The 24,243-nt window shown below is 43.9% G+C and overlaps 1 protein-coding gene across 2 annotated transcripts in view; it reads left to right on the forward strand.

Moving 5' to 3' along the window:
• Window positions 1-16,846, forward strand: part of ETFA (electron transfer flavoprotein subunit alpha) — a 50,248-nt gene extending 33,402 nt beyond the window's left edge. For both annotated transcript variants that reach the window (XM_077264253.1, XM_077264254.1), the window contains exons 10-12: window positions 12,046-12,111; window positions 14,571-14,651; window positions 16,624-16,846. In XM_077264253.1, coding sequence (XP_077120368.1) covers window positions 12,046-12,111; window positions 14,571-14,651; window positions 16,624-16,662 — 186 coding nt within the window. In that variant the 3' untranslated portion in view covers window positions 16,663-16,846. The remainder of the gene's footprint in view (window positions 1-12,045; window positions 12,112-14,570; window positions 14,652-16,623) is intronic.
• The last annotated feature ends 7,397 nt before the right edge of the window (window positions 16,847-24,243 follow it).

Below are 24,243 nucleotides of genomic sequence, written 5' to 3' on the forward strand. Positions count from 1 at the left end.
TGACAGGCGAAAACAGCGACTTTGGTAAGGTATTTCGGCAGCATAGGTGGGGAATCAGGGGACAAAAAATACACTATTGTAAAGCACAGCTCAGGCCCTATTTAAAGGTATTTTTATCTCATACTGAAAAAACGGGGTGACAGGTTCCCTTTAAGGTATAGGTCTTATTACAATAACCTGTCAATTCCGTACACTTGCCTGCTATCCCTTCCTAGCAGTGGGGGTTGGCACCCTATTAGGCACGACTGTATGGCGCCCCCACTCTGCGACGGCTGTCCATGACTAGCCCTAGTACATACTATTATGCTAAAGGTTGGAAAACAATGAGCAATAAAATAAATGAAGGGATAGAGCTTATCAATTTACAGAGAACAGGTTATTTAGAGTGTTGTGCACCCTCATATAGTCACCCTGTAATAGTCAGGTTTAGGTTAAAAAACATGTCCTGTTAAGACCATATAAATTGGAAGTATGATTTTTTACATTTAGATAGGACTACCACAAAAAATCAAATCAATATGAGTGATTTGGACTAATGAGGACTCAGCGATTTGAATAAAGATAATAGTCCCCTCACAATTTTAACAGGACTTGCAAGCACCATCAGAGGGGCCACACAGCTGATTTAAACAGCATGGTTCACGCAAGGACAATTAACCACTATAGGTCACATGAAGACACATTGATACATAATTAGTGGTCATTGATCAATTGTTGAAAAAAAGCCTAACTGGGAATTATCACAGAAAACTTAGCGCTTCCCCGTTCATGCGGTTCATCAGGAGGCGCAATATGGAACCAGCTACTCCATAGACGTGCCACGATGAAGAGACAGACCTGTTCAGACCTATACAGGGCTGATTTAAATACCCCAAACCGGAGTCAGAGGACCAATCATGGTCCACTATTGAAATCACGCCCCTTTTTTCCCAGGGTGCACCGGGTGTTTTCTTATAATAATATAATGATAGTATCTCTTATAATCTAATCCGCTGTACTAGTCCATCAACCGGAGCCCATCACCGAACAGCACCGCTATAAGATCAAAGAACAGCATATCAATATATAAATCAAAGGACGGATACCTAAGAATACGCAGAGCGTTCGAGTCTGGAACGCAAGCCATGTCCCGTGCTGCCAGGATAAACGTCACAGGACTTCCTGTTTCAGGGACTTCCCCCTGTGGTCTAGCGTGTGACGTATACACTTTCACTAGAGCGCGGCAATGCGCAAGCTCCGCCTCGGGCTGTTGCTAAGCATTTTGTTAGGATACATGGCGCAGTGTCCCAGAGTGCTCACATAGGGGCTATAGATCTCTATTGTTTTGTGTGTTACTAAACGCCAGATTCTTGGTCTAACTGGCGCAATAATAAGGCCTCATAATAATTGTCAATAGATGTATAGATACAAATAAAAATAGCAGTTAGGATATATCAGTCAATCTAATAGGTGGTAAGAAGCAGAAGACGGAATAGCAATTCTATCGTTAATTATTTATAGTTCATCTATATGTTAATAATAAATACTGTGGCTAGATGAATAGAAATATGTATAGATATATACAGATTTATTCAGATAACACCTGGACTTGTGCCAATGTCCATTTTTTATATAAAGTTCTCAAGACAATACATCATGGCCTATCATATAGTGATATATGTTGCCCAATTGCTTGGACCAACAGCGTATTATTTCTATATCCGTACCATAGTGATTTCTGTGGGAAAATAAACGATACTGAACCATAATTGGTACCTGATATAATATCAGGATTCTGGAATAGGTCCTGAAACTAGGTCCCGCACCAACCCATACGGGACAGAAATGTCTAAATAGTCTAATCCAAGAGATTTTTAACAGTGGGACAAAAGAATAGCCATTTTATATGAAACATGCATATGTAAGGGATTCATTAAGACCCCCCGGTGACACTGACTGCATCCTAAAAATCCATTCTGCCTCACGCCTCAGGACAACTTTATCAAAATCTCCTCCCCTAGGTTTTGGTCTTACTAATTCAATCATACAAAAGGAGATTTCATCCAAGTGTCCACCATGTATGTCATTAACATGACGGGCAATGGGAGTGTCCCTCTTGTTTCTAATATCTCCCAAATGTTCACCAATCCTGGTTCTCAATTCCCTCCTCGTCTTACCAATGTAATCAAGGGGGCACGAGCAGGTGGCTTTATAAACCACCCCCGTAGATCTACAGTTGCCAAAGTCCCTAATATAGAAGCGTTTCCCATTGGCCGCACTAGAGAACCACTTGCATTGCAACATATAGCGACATCTCGAACAGTTACCACATTTAAAGAAACCAATTGGTTTTCTATCCAACCATGTGCCTGCCTTATGGGGTTTTTGGTAAAGGCTATGCACCAGCCTATCGCCAATTGATCTACCCCTTCTATATGTAATACTTGGTTTAGGGTGGATAAAATCCTTCAAATTTGGATCCGTCAGTAGTACACCCCAATGTTTTTTCATAATTTGGTATACCCTGTCCGATTGATCGTAGGTGCCAATCAACCTGACCAGGCCCAGACCCTCCCTTGGGGTGTTTTTTTCCCTAAGGAGCGCAGACCTGTCTCTTCCTAGGGCCTCATTACATGATTTCCTCAAAACAGCAGGCGGATATCCCCTCTCTCTGAATCTGTGGTGTAAATCCTTAGCCTGCTGTTTAAAACTGCCCATATCGGTGCTGTTTCTTCTAATCCGAAGAAACTGCCTATTAGGTATCCCACATTTAAGGGGTGTAGGATGATGACTTTCCCACTGTAGAAAACGGTTTGTCGCCGTCGGTTTTCGATAGGTCTGGGTAGTGAACCCTCCCCCTCAATTTTTTTTCTAATAGTAAGGTCCAAAAATGCAATGCTCTGATCCTGGCATTCAGAGGTAAACCTCATCCCTATATTGTTTACATTTATCTCCTCCACAAACCGATTGAACTCCGCCTCTGGGCCAGACCACAAAATCAAGATGTCATCGATATATCTGGCCCAGAGGCAGATAAATGACTGCCAACATCTCTCCTCCTCCGGAAAGATGGTAATTTCCTCGCACCAGCCCAGGAACAAGTTGGCATACGTGGGAGCACAGGGACTCCCCATTGCCGTTCTCCTGAGCTGGTAGAAGTACTTCCCATCAAAGATAAAATAATTTTTCGTGAGAGTGAAGTGGAGAAGCTGTCTAACAAGGATGTTATGTTCAAGACAGTCCACAGCTCTTGTCCTAAGAAAGTGGTCCACTGCCTGAGTACCGATGTCGTGTGGGATGCTACTATATAGCGCCTCTACATCAATCGATGCTAATTTAATATGAGGCTCCACCACGACATCCTCCAGTAGACCCAGCAGGTGGGAGGTATCGCTCACGTATGATGGTAGTGACGGTACAAAGGGCCTCAAAATTTGATCAATGTAAACACCAACGTTCTGAGAGAGAGAGAATCAATGCCAGCTACAATGGGGCGACCCTTTAGAGGGGTCAAACCCTTATGAACCTTGGGGAGGGCATAAAAGGATGGTATGACCGGAGTGCCAGGGGCAAGGAATGTGTATTCATTTTGTGTTATTAGGCCCTTCTCCCGGGCTGAATTTAAAATACATATTAGATCATTGGAGTACCGTTTTGTTGGATCACCTGGTAAAATTTCATTAAGGAGTAGTCCACACATTTCAAGATATTGTGGGTGGTCCATGACCACTAGGTTACCCCCTTTGATGCCTTAAATATTAGATTAGTATTTTCCTCTAATTTCTTTAGGGCCAGAGACTCATTTTTTGTTAAATTTTTCTCACTGCCCCTTTAAAGTTTAAAGTCCGTGGCTAGCTAGGCCTTTCCAGCAGCAGGTGTTGCCCTCTGCCCTGCTTTTGCTGCTACTTGGGTATCCAAGGCAGCTACGGCTTGGGTGAAACATTTATGGCACAGTATTCCGGCTGGTTCCTAGGAGGCGAATATTGCGGATCAGATAGCGTAGGCAGATATTTATGTACATCATCATTAGATGCGACTGAATGCTGTGTGCAGGCGGCAAGCAATTGTGTGGCCATTCATAGTATCTTTTGGCTCAAAGTATGGAGAGCAGACTTTGCTTTGAAGAAGTCTCCTACAGGTTTACCCTTCCAGGGATCGTGCCTGTTTGGTACTAAATTGGACAAGATCATTGCTGATGCTGCTGTCAGCAGAAGCACCGTGTCTCCCAAGCCTGGCCCAGCTGTCCATTTAGAATACTGTGGACTTTGCAGTTTCACCCCTTTCATCAGTTTCCAGCATCGGTGGATTACGACCTTCGGGTCAGACCAACAGTCTCCTAAATGTCAAGTAGGTTTATCCTTTAAACCTACTCCCACTGGGTGTTCCTTCGGTTCGGGTGATAAACCCTCTTGTTCCAGAGTCAGTAGAGGAGTTAACATCTTGGCGATTTTTCCCATGTGGTGGCTGCCTTCTCTTCAAGGAGGCATGACTGAGGGAATTCAGAGATTTATGGATCCGAGTGGTAGTCGCTTCGGGCTAAGGATGGAGTTAACCTAGTCAGTTGCTGCATCCATGGATGCCAGGGTGTTTCTGTCCTCGATAGACCTACAGGACGCCTATCTTCATGTGCCTATCTTTCTGGCTCCTCATCGATTTCATCGCTTTGCAGTCTACCAGGATCACTTGCAGTTAAGGGTCTTTCACTTTGGGCTGGCAACCGCGCCCAGAGTGTTTACAAAGGTTCTGGCCCCAGTTTTGGCTTCACTCCGCACCAGGGTGGTGGTAGTATCCCCTACCTGGACAATATTCTCGTCAAGGCGCCTTTCTTTATTCCAGAATCTGGAGAGTTTGCAGATTGTCCTAGATTCCCTGAAACAATTCAGATGAATTGTCAAAAGGGCAAAATATGTGGTAAGGGCAAAATATGTGGTAATTGCAACACTGTGTCTTCGGTTTCAAGGGATGATATTCAACATAGTTCAAGCATCAGTCAGGAAAAGAGGCTAGCTCTGCAATCTCTGTCCAAACTCTGAAGCAGCCAGAGAGATATTATCTCCTGTTTTGCATGAGTCTTGGGGAAGATGGTATCAACGTTCGAGGCAGTCCTGTTTGCACAATACAAGCCCTCTGCAAAACACACTGTTGGCCTGTTGCGACAGGTCAACACAACCTCCAGACCATCTTAAGTCCTTCTTCCACTTCGCTGTTGCCAGGTCGTGGGTATCGTCCCTGTTATTGCAGGGTCGCTTCTTCCAGTGGCAGGTTCCGACCACGGATGCCAGCCTTATTGGATGGGGGCCATCTTCTGCCACTTGTCAGTTCAGGAATCTTGGAACAGTCAGAAGAGACTCCTTCCAATCAATACATCAGAGCTCTGAGCCATCCATCTGGCTCTCAAACATTGGCAACATCTGGTTATAGGATTGGTTATGAGGATTCAGTCAGACAATGCCACAGCAGTGGCCTATATCAATCGTCAAGGAAGGATGCGGAGTCTATCTGCCACATCAGAAGGGGTTCCTCTGATCTTCGCGGTTCATATACCTGGAGTAGACAACTGGGCAGCAGACTTCTTGAACCACCATGTAGAGGCATGAGAATGGGCTCTTCACCTAGAGATGTTCAAGGACATTTGTCATTAGTGGGGCACACCAGATGTAGATCTGTTGGCATCCAGATTAAACAGCAAGGTACCAAGATTCGTTGCAAGATCTTTGTATCCTCAGGCAGTCGCAGCCGACGCACTGGCAATTTCCTGGTCCCAGTTCTCCCTTCCTTACCCATTTCCTCCTCTATCTCTTCTGCCCAGACTTCTCAGGAAAGTAAAAGCAGAGGCATTTCCAGTTATCCTCAGCGAACCATACTGGCCTCTGAATGCCTTGTATGTGGACGTGATCAACTATTTGGCGGATGTCACTTGGACTCTCCTTCACTGTCCAAATCTTCTGTTTCAGGATCTGTTCTTCCACCAGAATTTACAGTCGCTCAATTTAACAGCATGGCTGTTGAAGCTGCAATTCTGAGGGCAGTGGGCTTGTCAGAATCGGTCATCCCAACCGTGATATGGGCACAGAAACCCTCCTTGCTGCGCATCTATCACTACACTTGCAAGACCATTTTTTGCTGTTTTGAGTCTTCTGGAATTTCTCAAATATCCTTTTCTCTGTCTATACGGCTCTCCTTTTTGCAGTCGGGGATGGAGTCAGAGTTGGCGCTTCTTGTCGAGCTCCTTACGTTATCCTGCACCAGGATAAGGTACTGTTGAGACCTGTTCCGTCCTCCATCCCCAATGTTGTTTTGGCTTTGCACCTTAACAAGGACATGCTTTCTTTCCTTCCTTTTGCCCTGCACCTTTTCGTCCGATAAAGAAGGAACTAGACAAATTAAATGTTGTCAAGAAGTGCAAGATAGGGTTTGTAAAAAAAAGACTATTGCCTCTAAAAATTTACTTTTTTATTGATCAATATTAACAAAACAAAATAGACCACAAAATACAAGAAAGTGAAAAACCAATCGGAAAAACAACCCAAAAATCTATTACTGATCTGTAACTACCAATGAATCCAGCAGGGGTATAGACAGGCCTATATGACCCTAGGTAACCCTAGCTGAACCCCTTCCTACCAGCGGAGGTTGGCACCCTCTTGAAACGCAAATGGCGTTTGGTTTTTCACTTTCCTGTATTTTGTGGTCTATTTTGTTTTTTAATATTGATCAATAAAAAGTAATTTTTAGAGGTATTAGGCTATGTGCACACGTTCAGGATTTCTTGCAGAAAATTCCTGAGAAAAACCTGAAATTTTCTGCAAGAAATCTGCATGCGTTTTTGGTGCGTTTTTTTCTGGACATTTCCCAATGCATTTTATAGTGGGAAATCCGCAAAAAAACCGCAAAATTAATGAACATGCTGCGTTTTTTCCCGCAATGCGTTTTTTTTTGCGGAAAAAAACGCATCATGTGCACAAAAATTGCGGAATTCATTCTAAATGATGGGATGCATATTGTATGCTTTTTTTTTGGCGGTTTTATAGCGTTTTTATCACGAAAAAACAGCGAAAAATCAGCAACGTGTGCACACAGCCTTAGTCTTTTTTGAGCTAGCACTAGAACTAATCCCGATCAATTTGATTTATAATAATTTTTAAAGATATGGTTTGTAAACCTTGAAACGCATTGATGCAATAAACAGCAATTAGACCACATCTCTGCAGCTCGGATTTTGAATCGCCAGATTCCTCGTTTACCATAGCGGACAACCCTCTCAAGGGTCTGGCCGCCTCTAAGGCAACTATTCATGCCTATAAGGCGAAGGCCAGAGCGCCTGTAAGGGTGCACTCTATGCAGGAAGTGGAGGCATCCTGGGCAGTTCGCCATCAGGCATCCATCCTGCAGCTCTGTAAAGCAGCTACTAGGTCATTGGTACATGCCTTCTCCAAGTTTTACAGGGTTCACACCTTTACTACTTTGGATACAATTCTTGGCAGGAAGATTTTGCAGGCTGCAGTTGCTTAGATTTCGGCCTGAGCTAGGGTGGATAATTTGGTGGCAATAGTATATTATTTTTCCCATCCCAGGGACAGCTTTAGGACATCCCATAGTTTTGTGTCCCCCAATGAGAGGCTGAGAAATTAAGATCTTTTTTTTAGTAATCACCATAAAAATTGTTTCACTGGGGGGACACAGCACCCACCCTTAGTTGTCCGGTTGGGTGTGCATTTATGTTTTTATAGAAAGCCCATGAATGTGGAGGATTACCTGGCAGCTGGTGTACTAGTCCTCTAGTGATAATCTAATTTAAAACAGAGATTTTATAGCTACAGAAAACCGGCTAGTAAGGGATACATCGCTAGAATCAGGGTCTCAGTCTCTACATCTGCTCGGAGATTATGTGGCAAAAACCTAGTGACAGATTCCCTTTAATGAATGTCCATGTCCCTCCAGGAATAGACAGCGTCTATTACAGGTGTCCTTTACAGGCTGACAGACAGGACTGGCATCTTGTGATGTCACACTTACCTGTTGTGCGACTGTGAACATGATGAGTGACAGTTCATTTAAATAATTCAGACATCAGCTTATTGACTGAGTAAACTGAAAACGGCATAGAGAATAGTTTGTAAGATTGAAAGAACAAAACTGACAGATTCTGTATAACATAAGTCAAATATTTACCTGGAGCAGCATTATTCTCTAATAGTCTGTAACAGTAGAGGGAAATGAGCATTGTGTGGCCCAACCATTCCACTATAAAGACAGGCACGTGAGACATGCCCCCACACACAGGCCTTTGGTGGATTCTCGGCTTGGCTTTCTTTAAATGAAGGTGAACTCAAATTGTTCTGTCAGTACAAGAGTTAATGAGACGGATTAAAGGGGGATCCAGAACACGCTGGCCAAATTGCTTTTATGTTTAACCCCCAGGGAACAGAACATCAACTGCTTTCAGCCAAATGCACTGACATATGAATATTTTACAGCAATTTAATGTTTTTTTCCAGCTGCCCCAAAGGACCTGCGAATCAATTTGCGAACGTTGTTCTCCTGCATTTAAAGGCTGAGCTGGATAATTCAGGATGAAAGAGGCTGTCAGCCCAGAGCTTTTTAAAGGGCTTAATAAGAAAGTAGAAATGACTCCCACCCGATGTCCATCCTCCTCCTCTCACCTACTTAAACTTTTATGCTCTGAAGTGGTCCGTGCCTATGGCTTGCTCCATTTTATATAACTTTATTGTGGCTTCATGCTTTATTCTACCTGGTTAACTCTGGGAACTCATTGTAAGATCTTATGTGACAGATGAGTATTCTGTATGTGGATTTCCTTTTTGTTTATTTTATTTATTTTTATTGTAAAAAGCGTCATGGAATATGGCGCTTAATAATAAATAATAATTATATTATGATTTAGACTAAAAAAAACATCCTGGTGGTAATATTTATTAATAAATGGTGACATGGTTATTTAAAGAAGCGCTCACATGAAAGTTTTTATCCTCTTACTGTATTGCCATCATATTATCTAGCACTGTGTACTTACAGTTGCTCATTTTCTCCTTCTACTCAGATAATTCTTATCTTTTCTTGTCTATGTAGAAACAGGAAGTCTCTGGTCCATACATAACTCCTGACCCAGCTGGTCCCCCTACCCCTGCCAGGGACTTTTGCAGAAAACCCATCGTGGTTCCCCAGTATTTTCTATAACCAGCCAGGCAAATCTCACAGCAGGGGCCTGCAATACTTATCTGTCAGCTTTAGCACGGCTGATAATCAAGAATAGAGGGGTCCCCACGCTGTAATTTTTAATTATTTAAATTAGTTTTTTTTTTAAACTGTGTGGGGTCCCCCCCCATTTTTGGCACCAACCTTGCTAAAGCAGGGGCAACACGGTGGCTCAGTGGTTAGCACTGCAGCCTTGCAGCACTGGAGACCTGGGTTCAAATCCCACCAACGACAACATCCGCAAGGAGTTTGTATGGTTTCCGTGGGTTTCCTCCGGGTTCTCCGGTTTCCTCCCACATTCCAAAGACCTACTGATAGGGAATTTAGATTGTGAGCCCCATCGGGGACAGCAATGATAGTGTGTGCAAACTGTAAAGCGCTGCGGAATACGTTTGCTTTAATAATAATAATCTTTATTAACTGTGGGAAAAAAAGCCAGTGAGGTCACCGCAGTTCAAGCTCAGTGTCTTCACAGCAGATCACTGTGAGAATTTTTCATGGTGATCAGCTGTGAAGACACTGAACTTGTACTGGTGACCTCATCATTGGCTTTTTCTACGGTGCTGATGGTCACCGCAGTTCAGCCCTGCTGGGAACATAGCGTCACTGACCGGCGGTAACCTCGGTGGTGTCACCGCTGGGCAATGATGATGCGCTCGCAGCAGCTCATTCACCAGTGGTTCTCAGCCTGGACAGTCGCATCTTGGCATAGTACAGGTTAAAAACTATCCTCCAGTCATGGATTACAGCATGGGATTGAACGTCAGAGAGGTGATGGATATTGTTGTTTTTTTATTTTTGGTTTATTACAGGGGATGAGGGCTTCAGGAAATTTAGGCGTTAGGTGAGTATAACTGTTTTTGTTTTGTTTTTCTTAAATAAAAATGGGAAAGCTGTTTTGTTTTATTTCTAATGAAAGACTTTATTCTGGCTGTGTCTTTATTTACCATGTAACTATGGGATTAGTAATGGATAGGTGTCTTTTGGACACTTCTCCATTACTAAGCCGTGAGCTTGATGTCACCTGAATACAAAGGTGACATCAAGCCCACCTATATGAACCACTACATGGCAAGTAGACAGAGCCGGGCAAAGCGCCAGAATTGGCACCTATTTTTAGGTTGGGGGGTCTATATCAACGGCCCCTTACCAGCCTGAGAATACCAGCCCCCAACTGTTGGCTTTAGCAAGGTTGTCAAAAATGGGGGGGACCCCACGCCGTTCATTTTAAATTATTTTATTTAAATAATTAACATAAACAGCGTGGGTACTCCCTCTATTCTTGATAACCAGCCTTGCTGAAGCTGAGAGTTGTAGCCTATATAGAAAATAGAGGGGAACTCGCTCCACTTTTTTTTTTTAATTATTTACAGCGCAGACTGCGGATGATTAATATTCCCATCAGCCGCTCCTGCTGTCACTGTTATTAGCGGCAGCATGTGTAGGCTGATAGGAGTAATAGCCCTATCAGCTTCCGCCTGCTGTCATTATTGTTATCACTTGAATATAACTCATCATTCTCCCCTGCTCGCGCTGATCGCCAGCAGAGCAGGGGAGAATGATGAGAGCATTTTCAGCACCCAGCTCTGGGGAACAGCACTTACTGTAGCGCTTCTTCCCTGGTGCCCGTCCATGTGGTACTGATGCCGCACACAGTTGCCACACATGTGCCGCACGTATTACACACACGGACACTGACATCTCCTGTACCGTTTTTGTCCGGTACCGGAAATATCAGGACGTGTGAAACCGGCCTTAGAAATGGGAGAGAATGGGGCAGACAAAAGTGAGTTGGATACAACTACAAATTTTCTCAATGAAGCTTTCCACAAAGTTGCTTTTTATTTCTTTAGCATAGATGTATTTGGGCATTAAAAACCTTGTAGAAGTGCATAGCTTGTTAATTCTGACCACCTGCATCCACCAGTAGGGGGGAGCTTATCATATTGGTTAGATTGTTGTGTAACTCTGTATACCCTAAAAAAAGTTTGTTTTAAGCTTACCTGTTGTTGCATCCAAAACCAGAGTAAATAATGGTTTTGCAGTTCTATCCCTCAAAATGTGCAGTTAACACTGCTTTTGTTGCAAATACCAGTCTAATATATCATGGAGCTATCCTGATTCTGATGCTTTATAGCTTACCGTCCAATCTTTTTGAATGGGCACTTCATTCTTATCAGCATTCTGCCAGCACTATAGGAGCTGGAGCTCTTTTACCATCACTCCCCAGTATGCATTGGCCTTCCCATACCATCTCTCTATTAAGCCTGTATGCAGTTCGATTGAAAAGGGAGCAGACGCAAAGAAACAAAAACATGCCCCCATTTGATGTAATCCATCTCGGCTTTCTTGATACAAGAGCTAATTACACTTGACAAAAAGTAGTCGACGGCAAGACCCAAAAGGTAGATGCTTAATGACTGGACTTTGAAGTGATTTTTCTTTTTTTGTGGAGGTGTATTGGAAATGTACTTTTCAGTAAGTGTATTTTGCAGTATTGTTGGCCATTGCACTGGCCATCAGATGAGCCCAAGTTTATTGAAACCAATGACCTTTTAAAGTTGGAGTTGTAGTTTTTAATAACTGGTAAGAAAGAAAAGTCAATGATGACTTTAGGAAAATGCGTTCTAAAAGTGGTTGTAGTGCCCTCCATGCTTATCTCATTGTCTGCTTTACCAACTTGTGTCATCAATGGATCAGATGCGGTTCTGACACTGACAAGTTTTACATACTGGTATTCCAAAGGATTTTCACCTTTCATGCATGTAGGACTTGTAACGGGTTAATGATGGTCGAATGTATCATTTGTAATGATCTTATTAGTAGTGAATGGATTCTTTGTACTTGCAGGAACTGTATATTGCTGTTGGGATCTCTGGAGCGATCCAGCACTTGGCTGGGATGAAGGACAGTAAGGTAAGTGTTTACGATGCATCTAGTGGCTTGCTACAGTTACTTAGATTATTATTTGTGATAGCTCAAGTTAAAAAATGTACCGTAATCTAATATATACTTACTTCATACTGTCATCACCTGTAGTTTACTGGATTATTCTACTATTCAGACAACCTTAAATCTATATTCCAGAGTGTAAAATAAAAATAGCAGATACTCTCCTCCTGCACCACGCCATTAAAGTGATTTCAGTGATATCCAGGTCTCGCGTGACACTGGCTGCATGATCATAACAATCGGGGCTGTACTTCTCACACTTCCTTGTGATGATTGGCTGCAGCACTCACATGGCATAATTGCCACGCGAGCCCTGGGAGACTTGGTGCTCAGAGCGTTGGAATGTCGCTAATGTAGGAGGGGAGAATCTGTTACTTTATTCTCCAACTGTAATATAAAAATATTGAAGTGGTTTTCTGATTAGTGGGCAACCTTTTTAAAGAGGAGCCTCACTTTTCTTTAAATACATGTACACAAGGCCAACTCTTTCATATTTTATTTTCTGATGAGCTTTCATTGTAGAGGTCAGAAGAACAAAATGACATTTTATAGGTGTTCATTTTTCTTCACTATTACAATGATCATGATCCATTAAGTGTTGCACTTAGCTGCAACTTTGGTGTAGTAATAAGCTGCTTTTCTAGAGAAGACTTAGTGATATAGCTTTAAGGACTTTACCAGTAGAGACCCCTACCTTGGGAGAACACCAGAAAAATGGTCCTCCTTTGCAAAACGTGTAGTGTTCTGCAAGTCTGGACTGGTAATTTTCCCAGGTGGGTAGATGCCCGGGGGGTCGGTCAGTCTGTGTCAACTGCTTTGGAATAGCAGAAACTGTACTGGCGATGAGAAACAAAGACATAGTGAGAGCCTGGGAGAATTTTCTCTAAGCTTGAAAGTGAGCGAGCAGTGTATCCACTCTGAAAAGCATATTGCCCTGTTGAGTCACAGCCAAACACTGAGCTCAGTACAAAAAGCTTACCTCCAAAATGTACCAAGAATAAAAATCATGCAAAAGATTGGTACACCCTCGGACCAATGCCATATTCAGTTTGGGAGTGCAGCAGGACCTGTGGTGACATCATGGTCACATGACCACAAGTTCTCCACATAAGGCTGGAGGCTGCTGAGCACCCTAAGAGGACAAATGAAACTGTAAAGCTATTCCTGCACTTTCCATCCACCTCTAGCCTCTGCCCCATCATCCTCTGCCAGTCTGGAAGGAATAAGAACCTTTTGCTAATCTCCTTAAGTATTTACATAAACATTGGATATTGGTCCTTATTTAATATGCCTCCACTGATTAAGCGCAGCAGTGTTAACAAGGCCTGCATCCCCTGGTACTTTTTTAGCAGTCACTAAGGACGGCTGCAGTCCCTGCTCCCTATAAGAGTATTGTACATTTGTTGACATTGTTCGCTGCCCAAGTGATAATGAGACTGATAGGAATTCTGAGCAGCAAGCACACATACCGTACTTATAACCTTTCTTGTGATATCATGCAACACTGCCCCCTCCGTAAACTAATCCTATGCGCTTGTTCCACCCTCTCCCCATCTTTGTTATCTGATATGATTGATGGCTTAGGCCCCTTTCACACATCAGTTTTTTGCCATCAGTCGCAATCCGTCAAATTTAGAAAAAAAACGGATCCGGCGACTGATGCCGACGGATACGTTTTTTTTCTCATAGACTTGTATTAGCGACGGATTGCCTCACGTTTCATCCGTTCGCCGGATCCATCGAAAATTGTTTGTCCGGCGGCTGCACACAACGGACAAAGCAACGTTTGTGTTCGTCGAAAAACGGACAGCGACGACTGTCGCCGTCCGTCGTTTGCTAGAATGGAAGCCTATAGCGATGGATTCCGTTTTTTTTTTTTAACTGAGCATGCTCCGATCCAATTTGCAAGATCCGCTAGTCGGATCATCCAAAAAAACGGATCCGTTGCTTCAGTTTTTCACAATCTGCGACGGATCCGTCGAGCCAACGGATTGTGACTGAGGGCAAAAAACTGATGTGTGAAAGGGGCCTTAGCCAGCCAAAAGCACATTTAGCCAGCTAGCCAATCATTATTACTGGGGATGGCGCTGGGAGTGATATCATTCCCCAGCTGAAGTGCTCAAAAGCGCAGATGCGCACGCCTAGAGCACTTCCCTGCACTAAACCACACTACCAGTTTGGTGCTTATCTGGAGGTATTTTGTGAGGTGTCGTGATGTCTTATGAAGTCCCATAGAACTTGGAGTGCGCATGAATGCCCTGGTACCTTACCACTGACAACGAGCACTGTAGCTAGCAGGATGTAGAAGGGTGGGGTTCAGGGACTTCTTACAATAGAAGCGTTCCCACTGTGAAACCCAGACCTATCGACATTGTCACTTTTTATTTTCTTAATGGGAATCTTATTTGTTTTTCTGCCTTCAGACCATTGTGGCCATAAACAAAGATCCAGAGGCTCCGATATTCCAGGTGTCAGATTATGGCTTGGTGGCTGATTTATTTAAGGTAAACTATCTTGTACATACAGGGTGTTTTATTGGTTTACCTACGGTTTGACCCTATGATGATTTTAGGTTCGTGTTCTAAAATCCATGTGAATTTTGCATCCTTTAGATTTAAATGGCAAATGTCCCCTATTGTTCAAACATCTGAGAGATCTTTCTGCACAGATTTTATACCTGTGTTTAAAGAAAAAAACAAGTGCCAGGTCATTTTTCAAAGCACATTACCCCCACTGAATGTGACAAACCTGCATGCTGGTCCCCAACATATCATATCATACTTCATTCTTTTGCAAATTTGTCAGGTTTTTTTCTGTACATAAATTCCATCATGTGACCATAGAGCCTGATTCATTATGGCATTTGCGCTTTTTTTTTTACTTAGTCTAAGGGTATGTACACACGTAGGAAAAGAGGTGCAGAATTTTTTGTACAAAATCCGCTTCTCCTGGCAGAATCTGCAGCGTTTCTGCGCGTATTTTTCTGCACCATCTGCACAGCTTTTTTTTTTTTTTTTGCAATTGAATAACATTATACTGTACATCACAGTGCGGATCTGCAGCATTTCTGCGCGGAAAAATCCGCTGCGGATCCACAGCAAATCCGAATCATGTGCACATAGCCTTAGTCTGAATTATTCACAAATGTTGTAACATTTTGGTGGACAATGCAACAAATAAGGTTAAAGACAAAAATAAAGAGCTTTTTTTTTTATTTTGCGCATAATTAAAGAACCATAAGTACCATTTTGAAAAAAATTGCACAAAAAGTTCAATGAATTCAATGTGACAGAAATAGAAAAGTGACTTGCAAAAAACTCAGCAAGTGATAAATTGGGACCAGTCTCTTTCAGATTGATGTAATGTGTTTCATTGGGCCATGTATAGTTATGCTTCACATGTGTAAAGGTCCTAAGTAAACTATTATATCTTTTATATGTATCTGCACATAACTTAATACAACCAGTTTGTCTATATAATATCAGCAATGTCTGACTGGTCCTTGACATTGCTTCCAGCCTCTCAGCCCCTATTGCTTGCCTTATAGGCATTTCTGTGCTCTACTGGGAACAGCAGGTGGCAGTGCCAGCACTTAATGCGGCTCCTGAACTGTCGCCTGCTGGCAGGATCCAAGCCACACTCACTTAAAGTGTACAACATGTACGCTGTTTCCTCCATAAATTTTGTAGGAGCCCATTAATTCCACCCAATGGAAACAGATATTGTAAATAATTAAAGATTTGTTTTCATTGAGGACCACCCTTCTACACACTACTCATATTTACACATGTGGCTAAAGTAAAGGTTAGACCATGCAACCAATTGACATCTATCCAAGTATGTGCAATGCCTTCCTGTATAATTGAACTGAGTATTGGATTAAAGTACTGTCCTAATTTAGTCCTTTACCCATTAAAGTGTTATCCTTGCTTCACTCACTCCATATCGGAAGATGAGCAGGTCTGGTGACTTCACTTCTAGATATCGAAGGGGCAGTCTGCCGGTATCTGCACCCAAGAATCACAGGTGCACAAAAGCGGCCCAACACGCACACACAACCTTGCACAATTCTGTTGTCACCGTCCTCTCGCACCTTCTGATGTGGAAGTGAGCAGAGCCAGAATACCATTTTAAACCAGTGTTTTTGTCCAATCTAATTTTATAGATTTGGTGGTCCGATTTTTATTTTATTTTTTATTTTTTTTATTTTTTAAACTTTGTCTTCCAGAACCATTTTTTTTTCTAAATTAAGAAATAAAGAAATTGCAAAGTTAAATTATAAAGCGTAGTATTTATTTTTAAAATAAATTATTTGTGTCTGAAAGCTGCTGACTTTCAACTATACAGTCTGATTGTTTCTTACCCTCCAACAAACAGAGGTTCTGCCATGGTCCACACAGATTTTTTTTATCAGACCAGATGACCTGTGTACTGGGGTTATATATTATCATTAACTGTGTGTTTGTTTTTTTGCAGGCAGTCCCAGAAATGACTGAATTGCTGAAGAAAAAATAGTCCGTCCATCCAATGGAATAGCTGCTGCTCCTAGGAAATTTGTACTTAATTCTCTACATAAATACGCACATGACATCAAACACTGTATAAAATTCTTATACTTTTTTTTTATTGGCAGCAATTAAATAGATCATAAATATCACAACTTTATTAAACCAATGCTAACATCTAGCTGTCTGAGTAATGTGTTGTGATGAGTTTTTTTTTCTGTTACTATAGTGGATCATTGCCATGAACCGTCATCCTATTAATGCAATTAATGATGATCTGTAATATAGTCAGGAACTTGTTAGTGATCCTATTCCTAATACATGACTTTGTTATAGGAAGCCCATTTCAGGGTCACAGATTGCTAAGAACTGAATCCAAACTTATCTTTACTTTGCTCCCCAAACTACAGTATATCTTTTATACAAGTTCGCCTTTGGATAACCTAAATTTTTTAATGTTTAGGATCTGTACATATAACAAAGTAATACATATTTGAACCTAGAACTGGCTGCTTAGGATTCTTGCCCTTTCCAAGCTTGCGCTCTCAATATGTATTTTACATTCTGTAGTTGTCTAGCCGTAAACCTGTCATTCTCAGTCGCCCATGACAGCACTACCAGAGAGATGGAGTCCGCCCTTCAGGGACAGGAAACCCTACAGGATAAAAGGGCGGTACCTCTCTCCTGCCTCAGTTTTTTGTTTCCTGTCCCTGACAGGCGAACCCTCAGGATCGGTACCTGTATCCGGAGCCGACCAGTGGGGGTATGACGGCGGGGAGGCCCCTGTCACCGCGGACTCGGTGTCCGACGCCGCCGCTTCTGGGTCCGATGGGGCTGCAGAGCGAGCGGAGGGAAGCGCCGCTGCCTCCCCGGAGCGGGGTAGGAGCCTTAGGGACCCGGCGTGCCTCTGCTGAGAGGCCTGGTCCGGAGCGGGGCCTGGTGTGTGTGAGAGCACCAAGATGGCCGCCGCACCGGATATAGATGTCTACTTCCGGGTCCCGGGGAGCGCGCATGCGCACTGGGGACCAGCGCTTCCCTGCGACGCAGCCTGGAGGAGGGGTGACCGGCGCGCCTTTCAAAAGCCACAGCTGTGAGAGCGCTCGTCGCTGCATACAGTCCCATTATGGCGGACAGCGATGAGCAGCTCCAGTCAGCGCAGCCCTTACAGCCACCGGTGCAGCAACAACAGCGTCACCACCAGCGTAAGGCGAGCGGAAGGACCTCTGCAGGCACCCGAAGTTCCCGTTCCAGGAGCCATTCTACGCCGCAGAGTAAAGCCTCCAATATATCCAGCCAGCCGGCACCTTCTACTTCGGGTCTCATTCAAGATCCCGTGCCTCCTCCAGAACTGGTACTTGTAGCTGCGCAAGATGGGTGAGTGATCTTCGTGAAAGTTCACTAAATAATTTGGGTCCCCCTTTTCCGTTTGTTTTTTAGGCAAGAAAAAAAACGGAAAAAACCAAACATAGAGACTGCCCCTTATGTGGAGAACCCCTAGCACAGAGCTGGGATAAAAAACTATGCGGTTCCTGTATAGGTCAAGTCCTCTGTGAAGAAACCCCCAGTTTTGCCTCCGAATTACGTTCGGTAATTAGATCGGAGGTAGAAACAGCGTTTAAATCCCTTAAAGGGGAAGGGGTTAAGGAGAGATCACCTGTCCCCCTGTCTCACTCTGATCCTTCTAGTTCTGATGAGGATGTGTCAGACAAGAAAGGTTCCTCCTCCTCCTCAGACACTGAGAGTGGAGGCCGCCACTGCTTCCCCTTAGATGAAATTGATGCCCTGGTAAAAACTGTAAGATCTACAATGGGGGTTATAGACCCACGTCCTGACAAAACAGTACAGGACATTATGTTTGGCGGCCTGGGCCAGAAAAAACGCCGAGTTTTTCCACTTAATGAAAACGTGCAAGCCCTGATTAAAAAGGAGTGGGAGAAGCCAGAAAGGAAAAATTCATCCGTACCCTCCCTTAAAAGGAAATATCCTTTTGCGGAAGATGACTCTATAGCATGGGATAAAGCCCCTAAACTAGACGTGGCAGTCGCTAAGGCGTCAAAGAAATTTGCGCTCCCCTTTGAGGACATGGGTACGCTAAAAGACCCCCTTGATAAAAGAGCCGACACCTTCCTAAAAGGAGCCTGGGAGTCAGCAGGGGGATGTTTAAGGCCCGCCATAGCGGGAGCATGTACTTCCAGATCTCTGATGATTTGGTTGGACAATCTGGAGAAACAGTTAAGGGATGGAGTATCCCGACAAAAGATAATTGAATCGATTCCCATGATTAGAGGGGCGGCAGCCTTCTTGGCTGACTCTTCGGCGGATTCCATTAAGCTGACTTCAAAATCGGCAGCCCTGTCTAACGCGGCGCGTAGAACGCTGTGGCTAAAAAATTGGCCAGGCGATCTACAAACAAAACAAAAACTTTGCTCAATCCCATGTGAGGGAAAATTTCTGTTTGGCGAGACTCTAGATGACATTTTACAAAAGGCTGGAGATAAGAAGAAAGGATTCCCTAACTTGGCCGCACCATATCCCAGACGGCCCTTTCGGAACAGAAAATTTTTCCGCAGACGCCCCCCTAGAGAACAGAACAGGTGGGAGGAGGGGAGAAATAGAGACAGAGGCTTCCTCTTTGGCAACTCCCCCAGAAATAAAAAAACCCCTAAATGACACCTCACCCAGGGTGGGAGGGAGACTGTCTCAATACCTTCCGGCCTGGGAAAAAATCTCCTCCAGTTCCTGGATTCTAAATCTAATAGAAATGGGCCTTCAATTAAACTTTACTACCCTCCCCCCCCAACACTATGTGGTCACCCCATTGAAACCTTCAGGGCGGCATCGACAGGCCTTGGAACTAGAGATCTCAAAACTGATATCCAAAGACGTGATCCAAGAAGTTCCATCATCGGAAAGAGGGAAAGGATTTTTTTCCCCATTATTCCTGATTCCAAAGCCGGACGGCTCGTTCCGCACAATAATAAATCTCCGGAAGTTGAACAGCTATGTAAAGAATCAAACTTTCAAAATGGAATCGATAAGGTCCACAATAAAAAACCTATTTCCAAATTGTTTCATGGTAGTGTTGGATCTCAGCGACGCGTACTATCACGTCCCCATCCACAAAAACTCACAGAAATTCCTCAGACTAGCAGTGGTCATGGAGGGAGTAGTGAGAGAATATCAGTACAAGGCCCTCCCGTTTGGCATTTCAATAGCACCCCGTATTTTTACCAAGGTGGTAGCAGAAATGATGGCCCATATAAGGGAGGAGGACGTTATTATAATACCCTACCTAGACGACTTCCTGATTGTCAGCGATACAGCCCAACATTGTCGCCAACAGTGCGCCAGAGTGATAAAAACTCTAACGGAGTTAGGTTGGCTCCTAAATCTCCAGAAATCAAAACTAGAACCGACCATGGTACAAGAGTTTTTGGGCCTAACTTTGGACTCGGTTCTGCAGGAATGTCGCCTTCCAGACCCAAAGATACAAAAAATACTAAGCATTGTGTCCGCAGCTCGCTCAAATCCTCATATGACCCTGAGAGGAGCGATGTCACTGCTGGGGTCCCTTTCGGCCTGTCTCCCGGCAGTACAGTGGGCTCAGATCCACACAAGAGACCTCCAGTGGGACGTCCTAAAAAATCAGCTTACACTGAAGGGACACCTAGAAGGTCGTATGACTCTAAGTTCAGACACTATTCGTTCCCTAGACTGGTGGCTAGATTCCAACAATCTGTCAAAGGGAGTTCCGTGGGTGATAGATACACATCGAATAGTCACTACGGACGCCAGTCCCACAGGGTGGGGAGCTCACCTGGGAAACAGTGTTACTCAGGGGGTCTGGACAGATCGAGAATACCAGGTATCCTCAAACCAAAAAGAACTTTGCGCAGTAAGCCACGCTCTGTCAGTTTTTCTTCCCAAACTACGGGGACAGCATGTCCGGGTCTTCTCGGACAATCAAGTAGTTGTGGCCTACCTGAACCACCAGGGGGGAACCAGATCACGAGCCCTGATGGATACTACTTCCCAAATCTTCACCTTAGCGGAACATCACTTCCTATCCCTCTCGGCATTACACATAAGAGGCGTAGTGAACAGAAAGGCAGACTTCCTAAGCCGTACCCAGCTGAAACAGGGGGAATGGGCTCTGAACCAGAGGGTCTTCGATCAGATCACAAAAATCTGGGGGGTACCAGCAATAGACCTTTTCGCCAGCCTAGAGAACAGGAAAGTAAAACAGTTTTGTTCTCTAGACCACAAAGGGAACCCCCGAGCTCTGGATGCATTCTCGATTCCCTGGACTCACGGTCTGACATATGCCTTTCCCCCTTATATACTGATACCGGCAGTCCTACGGAAGATAAGACAGGACAGGGCGAGAATCATTCTAATAGCCCCGTTCTGGCCCAAAAGAGCCTGGTTTTCTTGGCTGAGAATCCTATCGGTCACAGATCCCTGGATCCTCCCGGATCTTCCAGACCTCTTATCACAGGGGCCGGTGTTCCACCCTCAGTCGGCAAATCTACATTTGACAGCGTGGAACTTGAGAGGTCACTGCTAAGGGCAAAGGGCTTCTCAGATAAGGTAGTGTCCACATTATTAAAAAGTAGGAAAACAATAACAACTAGAATCTATGGTAAAACTTGGAAAAAGTTCTTGTCCACCTCAGGTGTAACATTACAAGATGGGGTTCCAATAAATAAAATATTAGAGTTCCTACAGAAGGGCTTGGATATGGGCCTCTCGGTAAGCACCCTAAAGGTGCAAGTAGCGGCCTTAGGGGCGTTATACAATCATAGTGTTGCCACTAATCCATGGGTAGCAAGGTTTATTAAAGCCGCGGCACGTTCTAGGCCAATAAAAATCAGAAGCCCTCCATCTTGGGACTTAAACTTAGTTCTTTCGGCTATGACAGAACCCCCATTCGAACCCATAGATTCAATACCACTTAAAGTCTTATCCCTTAAAATGGCCCTTCTTACAGCCCTAACATCTGCCCGTAGGATTAGTGACCTTCAGGCTCTATCTGCAAACCCTCCCTTCACACAAATCATGGAGGATAGGGTAGTGTTGAGGACAGATCCGGCTTATCTACCCAAAATAGCTTCCAATTTCCATAGATCCCAGGAAATAATCCTTCCGTCCTTCTGCCCAAACCCCAAAAATCAGAAAGAGGAAAAATTCCACACCTTAGATGTGAGAAGGTGTCTAATACACTACCTAGAATCCTCCCGTCAGTGTAGGAAGGAAGGCAGTCTTTTTATCTGTTTTCAGGGGCCTAGGAAAGGACTCAAAGCCTCAAAAAGCACTATAGCTCGTTGGGTCACTGATGCGATAGCCTTGGCATACTCGTCCACGGGAAATGCAGTTCCTGAAGGACTCAAGGCACACTCTACAAGGGCTATGGCGACCTCCTGGGCCGAAAGGTCGGAGGTACCAATAGATAAAATCTGTAAAGCGGCCACCTGGTCAACACCTTCAACCTTCTTTAGGCACTATCGCTTAGACTTAGCCTCTTCGTCGGACTTAACCTTCGGAAGAAGGGTCTTACAGGCTGTGGTCCCGCCCTAAAGCAATAATCTCTGCAATTCTCTCTGGTAGTGCTGTCATGGGCGACTGAGAAAGTCGTAGTTACTCACCGATAACGGTGTTTCTCAGAGCCCATGACAGCACCTGCTTATTCCCCCCCTTATCACGTGTGCGGTGAGCACCTTATACAAAGTGTGTGTTTGATTTAGACACGGTGTAATCTTCATAAGTATTTTGCTAAAAATGTGTATTTCTTGTTGTCACTAACCTGGAGGACCTCTGATGCTCTGTAAACAAAACTGAGGCAGGAGAGAGGTACCGCCCTTTTATCCTGTAGGGTTTCCTGTCCCTGAAGGGCGGACTCCATCTCTCTGGTAGTGCTGTCATGGGCTCTGAGAAACACCGTTATCGGTGAGTAACTACGACTTTCAGTATGAGGCCATATGGAATAGCGACAAAGTGATGTATGTAACCCCACAAATTTTACAGTCCAGCCACAAGCTGTCGCTCACAATTGTATGGGCTATAGGGGTTCATGCTCTCGGGTTGCTGTGTGGAACAGGAAGCCACAGGGTTTTTATATCGCACATGGAATAGTGTTTATTTCCACTGGTTCTACAATACCAAAACAAAACCATAAAATCCCTAGCCTTGTTCAGGCACTAGCTAAACCATAAAGACCCTACTCATACTCTGCTCAGCTAGTCCCAGCTCCATTACACAAAACAGCTATCGTCCATAGAAACCAGTGATACTTGCAGTTTGGTGCACACGGTCTGTGTAGATTTTTTTTTTTTTTTTTCCACAGATATTCTGACTTGTCCCTCTGCAGCTCCTTTACAACCCTCTCTGCTCCGCTCCCCCAGCTGACTGACTAGTGAACACATGGCCTGGATCCAGCCACAGCTATCCAGGAGCATCTAATCAGGACTAGTGATGAGCGAGTATACTCGTTGCTTGGGTTTTCCCGAGCATGTTCAGGTAATCTCCGAATATTTAGTTTTCATCGCCTCAGCTGTATGATTTGCGGCTGCTGGACAGCCTGAATACATGTGGGAATTCCCTAACAAACAGGCATTCCTCACATGTATTCAGTCTGGCTAGAAGCCATAAATCATGCAACTTAGGCGATGAAAACTAAATCTCCGAGCACTCGGAGACCACCCGAGTGTGCTCGGGAAAACCCGAGCAACGAGTATACTCGCTCATCACTAATCAGGACCTATAGTGCTAGGATTTAACTCTAGCTACCTGGTTTTCTTACACAGTCATATGTCCAAGATTATTCAATTAAAAAAAATAATTCACTAACTTATTCCAAAAAAATATTGCATGTTTTTTTTTTCTTAACCCCTTAGTGACAGAGCCAAATATTAAAAATCTGACCAGTGTCTCTTTGTGTGGTAATAACTCTGGAATGCTTCAACAAATTCCAGTGATTTTGAGATTGTTTTTTTTCGTGACACATTATACTTTATGATAATGGTAAATTTAGGTCCATATGTTTTATGTTTAATTACTTGTCCAATAAACGTGACTGAACTACACTGTGACTGACAGAACTTGTTCAGTAAACGTGACAACTACGTGGCACTGTGACTGACAGTTCACTCATGTTTACTGAACAAGTTCTGTCAGTCACAGTGCCATGCAGTTCAGTCACGTTTACGGAACAAGTTCTGTCAGTCACAGTGCCATGGAGTTCAGTCACGTTTACTGAGCAAGTTCTGTCAGTCACAGTGCCATGCAGTTCAGTCACGTTTACTGAGCAAGTTCTGTCAGTCACAGTGCCACGCAGTTCAGTCACGTTTACGGAACAAGTTCTGTCAGTCACAGTGCGACATAGAACTTGTTCAGTAAACGTGAGTGAACTTTGTCGCACTGTGACTGACAGAACTTGTTCCATAAACGTGACTGAACTGCATGGCACTGTGACTGACAGAACTTGCTCAGTAAACGTGACAACTACGTGGCACTGTGACTGACAGTTCACTCATGTTTACTGAACAAGTTCTGTCAGTCACAGTGCCACGTAGTTGTCACGTTTACTGAGCAA

Source organism: Ranitomeya variabilis, chromosome 5 (genome assembly GCF_051348905.1).
Source record: "Ranitomeya variabilis isolate aRanVar5 chromosome 5, aRanVar5.hap1, whole genome shotgun sequence".
In the NCBI taxonomy this organism is placed as follows: Eukaryota; Metazoa; Chordata; class Amphibia; order Anura; family Dendrobatidae; genus Ranitomeya; species Ranitomeya variabilis.